The sequence below is a fragment of the Petaurus breviceps genome, unplaced genomic scaffold, assembly GCF_028583685.1.
Source record: "Petaurus breviceps papuanus isolate PSGF00001 unplaced genomic scaffold, PetGlider_PUasm1.0 38, whole genome shotgun sequence".
In the NCBI taxonomy this organism is placed as follows: Eukaryota; Metazoa; Chordata; class Mammalia; order Diprotodontia; family Petauridae; genus Petaurus; species Petaurus breviceps.
The window spans coordinates 77,228,185-77,234,184 of record NW_027186304.1 but is presented as its reverse complement, the minus strand read 5'-3'; the positions used below and the strand labels follow the sequence as shown (position 1 = coordinate 77,234,184).

The 6,000-nt window shown below is 39.9% G+C and overlaps 1 protein-coding gene across 2 annotated transcripts in view; it reads right to left on the bottom strand.

Moving 5' to 3' along the window:
- Positions 1-1,419: 1,419 nt before the first annotated feature.
- Positions 1,420-6,000, bottom strand: part of ADHFE1 (alcohol dehydrogenase iron containing 1) — a 30,783-nt gene continuing 26,202 nt past the window's right edge. For both annotated transcript variants that reach the window (XM_069100043.1, XM_069100044.1), the window contains exon 14: positions 1,420-2,972. In XM_069100043.1, the coding sequence (XP_068956144.1) occupies positions 2,889-2,972 (84 nt within the window). In that variant the 3' untranslated portion in view covers positions 1,420-2,888. The remainder of the gene's footprint in view (positions 2,973-6,000) is intronic.

The following is a 6,000-nucleotide window of genomic DNA, read 5'->3' as shown; positions in this document are numbered from 1 at the left end:
CTCTGGTTTTTCTGGGTCAGGGAGGAGGAACCAGAGCAGCTAGGGTTTACTTTGCCATCTTGGCTCCTGGAAGTTCAGGTAGGTGATTTTTAAATATCGAGGCTATGGGCTGGTAGTCCTAGGAGAAGCTGCTGTCACTACTGTAGGCCCTTCGCTTTCTCTTACCCAGCTCCGATGGATCCTCTGTCCTGTAGTGAGATGGCTTCGAATCACCCTTGGGGTGGGTGAGTTTGCTGGCTGGGGCTCCTTCTCACTCTGCTGTGGTTTGCTCTCAGGTCTGTGCTGGTGCAGCCCCTATATGCTCCACACTCCCTTGGGCTGGGAATCTGCCATACTCTGTCTCCCCAATGGGTTCTGTCACTCTAAAATCCTTTCAGATTCACTTTTTAAAGTTTGGTGATGGAATTCCTGGAGGAGCTTAGAAAAGTTCCTGCTTCCTTTCTACCATCTTGGCTCCGCCCCCACATTATCTGACTTCTTAAATATATTAGTATATCTCAATTAATTACCTGAACTGTGCTTTTAATCACCATGGAGAATTTCAAATATGTCAGTCCTTTGTAGTTTTTGCCATGCTAGCTGTATTTTGATATGTTCTGCTCAAGCTTTAGAGGTTTTCTGAATGTCTTTCAGATTGGTGTAGAGGACATAGATGTTCTCTCTTGTGCTCATTCCTATCTGGCAGCATTAGAACCAGAGAAGTTGGTTAGTGGGATATCCTAACTATAAAGTAGCCTAGTTTGGGATATTGAGGCTCTCTTGCTCCTTTCTCAAGTCTAAGTGAAATCTGGCTTGACTGTCCTGTAATTAAAACTTTATCAGGGGCGGCCAGGTAGCACAGTGAGTAAGAGCACCGGCTCCAGTGTTGAGAAGACCTGGAGATCGAATCCGGGCTCAGACACTTAGCACCCACCCAGAAACACCTGGCCGTGTAACCTTGAGCAAGTTACTTAACCCCGATTGCTTAGGGGCGGGCAGGTGGCTCAGCGAGTAAGAGCACCGGTTCCAGTGTCGGGATGACCTGGATCAAATCTGGGCTCAGATACTCAGCACCACACCCAGAAATAATAACTGGCCGTGTAACCTTGAGCAAGTTACTTAACCTCAATTGCTTTAAAAAAAAAACAAACCTTTATCAAAGAAATAGTGGGCCTGATTCTACATTAGATAGACAATAGCTAGTTGATTACCTTAAGGCTACAGACTCTAGAAGAAATTAGAGCAGTGGGGGCAGCTAGGTGGTGCAGTGAATAGAGCACTGGCCCTGGAGGCAGGAGGACCTGGGTTCAAATCCAGTCTCAGACTCTTAACACTTACTAGCCACGTGACCTTGGGCAAGTCACTTAACCCTAATTGCCCTCCCTTCCCCCCTCCAAAAAGCAAAAAAAAAAAAATTAGAGTAGTATAACCATTGGAAAGTGTGGTAATGTCTCCTTTATTTTTCTTAGCAATGTAATATTCATGTGTACATTATTCAGTCACACATGCATAGTTTGAAATGTTAATAAAATTTAAAAAATGATTCATATTATCAATATAATACTGTCCCTTTTCAGGACAGTGATGCCATTACATAAATCACTGCTGAGACCCTAGTCAAGGAGAAAAAGGCTGAAGTTTTCTTAGGCTAGTTGTGACTGAGGGGAATAATTGCTAGATATTTTGAATTCTTATCTGCAAGTCTGTAAGTGGTACAGGGCTCTGATTCAATTGCTCCTCTTTTAATTAACTTATTCTAGATCAAAGAGACATTTTATGGCCCTTTGCTTCCATGGGTGAATTAAATGTTCCTCTCAAAGAACATTTTCTTCACTAGCTTAGGGGTTCTTAACCTGTGATCTCTGAATTTGTTTTTAACAAATGTATTGCTAGCTATATTTCTATACCTGCTTTTCTTTGTAATCCTATGTATTTATTTTATGCATTCAAAAACATTAGTCCGAGAAGGGGTCCATGGGTTTCATCAGAAAACCAAAGGGGTCCATGTCACAAAAAGGGTTAAGAATCCCTACTGTGGAGCATCAGTAGCCTTAATATTGCTTTCTTTTGATCTTACTTGATCCTGTTCTATTTTAGTGTTCCTGGAATTTTTCATGAACCCAAATGTGCCAGACATAAAAGCATAACCGTGGCGTCCTCTCCTCTTTTCCACATTCTTGGGCTCCCTTAACTGATTAGATGGTTCTACAAAAAACATGAATGTCTCAATTTTTTAAAAAGTTGGAAATAAAATCTGATGGATTTCATCAGATGAGCCATTCAGCTGGTTTTCTTAATGTGACAGCCACAAGAGTTTGTACCTGGCTCAGAGAGAGACTAGAAGGCTTATGAGAGGCAAGGAAGAGGGAAAAGAGAAGGGAAGAGGGGAAAGGGGAAGAAACAAAGGAAGAATGAAGAGACAGGGAAGAGGGGGAGAAAGGAGGTTTTTCTTTCTATTCTTTGCCTCTTCTTGTTTAGATAGCTCCTATTTTATGTAACTGTTTCCTCAAAAGAGAAAAATTCTATGCCATACTTCAAAAACAAAAAATTGAATAACTGAAAACTCACGAATCCCAAATTTCAAAAATACCAAGTTTCTCTCCAAGTCATCTGGCACATACTTTTTGGCAAGTTAGTGGAAGAGACAGGAGCAGGCTACTCCAGAGGGCCAGCAAGGATGAGAAGCAAAGGCTTTGTGGGAGTTTTCCTAAACTGCTTTGTGGAGGAGTAGAGGCAAATTCAGTGAATCTTCCTCAGACAAGATTTATCCTTTGAAGACATTGTTATTGCCAGGTGTGCTAGCAGCAGGGAGATGATCTATAGGTGAGAAATGTTAGAGATCTGGGGAAGGCAGCTTCTGTCTTCTGAACTGGTTTAGCTGATGGTGATTCTTTGTGTTCAAGTTTAAATTAGTACAGTTTCATTGAAGCCTCAAACAGAGCTGACAAATCTTCTTCTGACTGAGGGCGTGGTGCAAGTTTAGTTACTCTTTCCTAGAAGAGTAAATGAAAGGGGTTATGTGGAATCTGGAAAAGCCTAAAATGCTGCTAAATTATACTGAATTGACCTTTTTTAACAAAGAGGGATTTGGTGCATGGTCCTCTTTGAACATGGCTTCTTTTTTTCAAAATCTTTTGCTGGATATACTATTTATCCTTAATAGCTATTTGGGCACCTAGGTGGTACAATGGATAGAGCACCTGGTTTGGAGTGAGGAAGGTCACTGGGAAAGTCACTTAACCCCTTTTTGCCTCAGTTTCTCAGCTGTAAAATAGGGACACACTAAAGAAGGAAATGGCAAACCACTCTAGTATCTTTGCTAAGAAAACCCCATTGACTTTTCCATGGGGTCACGTATAGTTGTACACAACTGAATGACAACAACTTATTAGCTGACATTTCTAGAATACATGGCTCCTCACATCCATTATCCTGTTCTTCATAATGACTCTGTGCAGGTATTATGAGCTACATTTTCCAGATGAGGAAGCAAGCACAAAGAGAGTAAGTGATTTTCCCAGTGCCAGGCAGCAAATAAATGAAAGAACTGGGATTACAAGCATACACTTTTTTACTGTCCTACAGTTGCTTATGCTCTCTATTCCCCCAAATAGGAGACAAATGCAGGAATTTTTCTGTTTTGTATGAGTTTTTGAAAGTTGTGTCTTCTTTCCGCACCCTACCCTACTCTGTCTCTTTGTCCTGACCCCCAAAAGCCAACTAAATAAATCATCAAGATTCCAGTCAGTGAACTGTGCCATACTACCTAGACCCAGAGGGATGACCCTGAAATGAAGATGGCTATGAATTCTTATTAAGATAAAAAATTTGGAGCTGGAAGGGAGGCTATCTAGTTTTGGCCTCTTGTTTTACAACTGAGGAAACTGAGGCCCAGAGACAAGTGACTTGCCCAATGTTGCACACATGAAAGGTGGGATTTGAACTCAAGTCCCCTTGTCTCCAGAGCCAGTGTTCTTCCCACTGCATATTGCTAATATGAAGCTATTTCCTAGCTCACCCTTCTGTCAGGAAGTGAGTAGAAGTGCTTTTTTTGCACAGACAGCTCTTCTCAAAAATGAAATGTTTTCATTTTGAATTTAAATGATTATTTCCAGAGGTTTCAGAAACCCTGAAGATTAATTTCTGCTTCTTTTGTGCCCTTTCTGCTTTACAGCAGTTGTGTCTTCTGCACACTACAATGTGTATTATTGCCAGTCTGTGATGTTGCAGTTTGGCCGTAGATATTGGGCAAGCTGTTTCTCCCAGTGGGAAGTGATTGCTCCCTGCTGGACATAAAAGAACCTGTCTCAAATGCTGGATGACAAAATATTCTCTCTAGGGAAGTATTCTGCAGGAACCAGTACATCATCCTCACTATGTTAAATCTTACGTACAGTAATAAGGGAAAATGAAAACTGAATTAGTCTTTCATAATTGCAAAATTCAGAGGTTACCACAGCAGCCTGGGAAGTTTTCACTTAGAACCTCATGGATGCTGCAAAAAATGAAGGAAAACAATGCCATGTGATCTCTAAGGCCTCTTCTGGCTCTACAAATGCATGAATTCATAGAGAAGGAAGGAAGGAGGGAAGGAGAGAGAAAAGGAAGGAAGGAAGGAAGGAAGGAAGATAGAAAAGTGAAAGAAAGAGAATGGAAGAAAGAAAGAGAAAGGAAGAAAGAAAATAAGGAAGGAAAGACCTACATCAACCCCAATGCAAAACTAGTTACAGTTCTTTTGAATTGGCAAATATTTACCAGCTAACTATAAAACAATGACACACGTTTTCTAGTGGTTCTTGTAAACAATCCTATTTTGCAGTAAACAATCTTATTTGTAGTCATGGCTGGTAGTCAGAATACACAATTTAGCCACGATATTTTAATCCAATTAGCAAACTCATTTTGTCTGATGCTGGCAAAAATAAATAGAGGGCTGGCTTTGGGTCAGAAGGACCTGGGTTAATGGACTCTCACATACTGGTTGTCGATGTGACATTGGATAAGTCACTTAACCTCAATGTGGGAGGAAAGTTTCTAAGACAGAGAAGATGCTGATCGGCACTGGTAGAAGTTTCTCACTAGCAGTTCCCTACAATGATTTTTTTAAAAAGTAGTTTTGCTCAACATATTTTTCACAATGTGACATTACATGTTAAGCAATCAGAATAACTACTAATTAACTTGCTATTTTAGTGGATGTTCTTGAATTTTCAACCCTGTCTGAAACTACATTTTGGAATGGAAATGTGAGAGTTCTAATTCATATGGAAGAAAATTGTCAATTTGGTGCTGGCAGCTGACTAGATTATCAGGAATATCTACTCATGTTGTAAACGGCCTTCTTTTGGGTTGTTTTGTCAGTTTTGCTTAATAGTATTGATTTAGTTGTAATTGTTGTTGTTGGGGGTGGGGTGAGGTGGGGTGTTCTGGTATTTCGGTCAATAACTGGTATAAAACAGAAATGCTCATTAATGAATTTTTTAAAAACCCAGCAGGTCATAATATACTGATTTAGTGGAAAGACTAAATTTGGAGATAGGGAGGATGAATAACAAATTTCACTTCTACTTTTTACTTATACGACATGGTTACATCATTTTACTTCTCTGGGTCTCTTTTTCTTCTTAGTAAATTGAAGAGATTGGACTAGATGACCTGACCTCTAAGATCCTTCTTTTATCTTTCATTTCTATGTCTTATGATCAGAAAATTTAATAAAAAGATCAAAGATTTTTGTTTATTTACTTTTGGTAATAAAATTCCTGGTACTGGATTAACAAAAAGGTAAAAGGTAATCACTTTTCAAAGGCTCCCTTGTGGAATAAGGAGTATCTCTTTAAATGTTCTATTTAAAGCCAGAGGCTACATTCTAAATCAAATTATGGCTACCTCGTTCCCAAGAGCAGTCCTCAATTTTAGCCACTTAGCCCTGTCCAGTTCGAAGGGCTCTCTGAAAAATTATCCTACTTGCTCTTTTTGTGGTGGCTAAGAATTGGAAATTGAAGGGATGCCCATCAATTG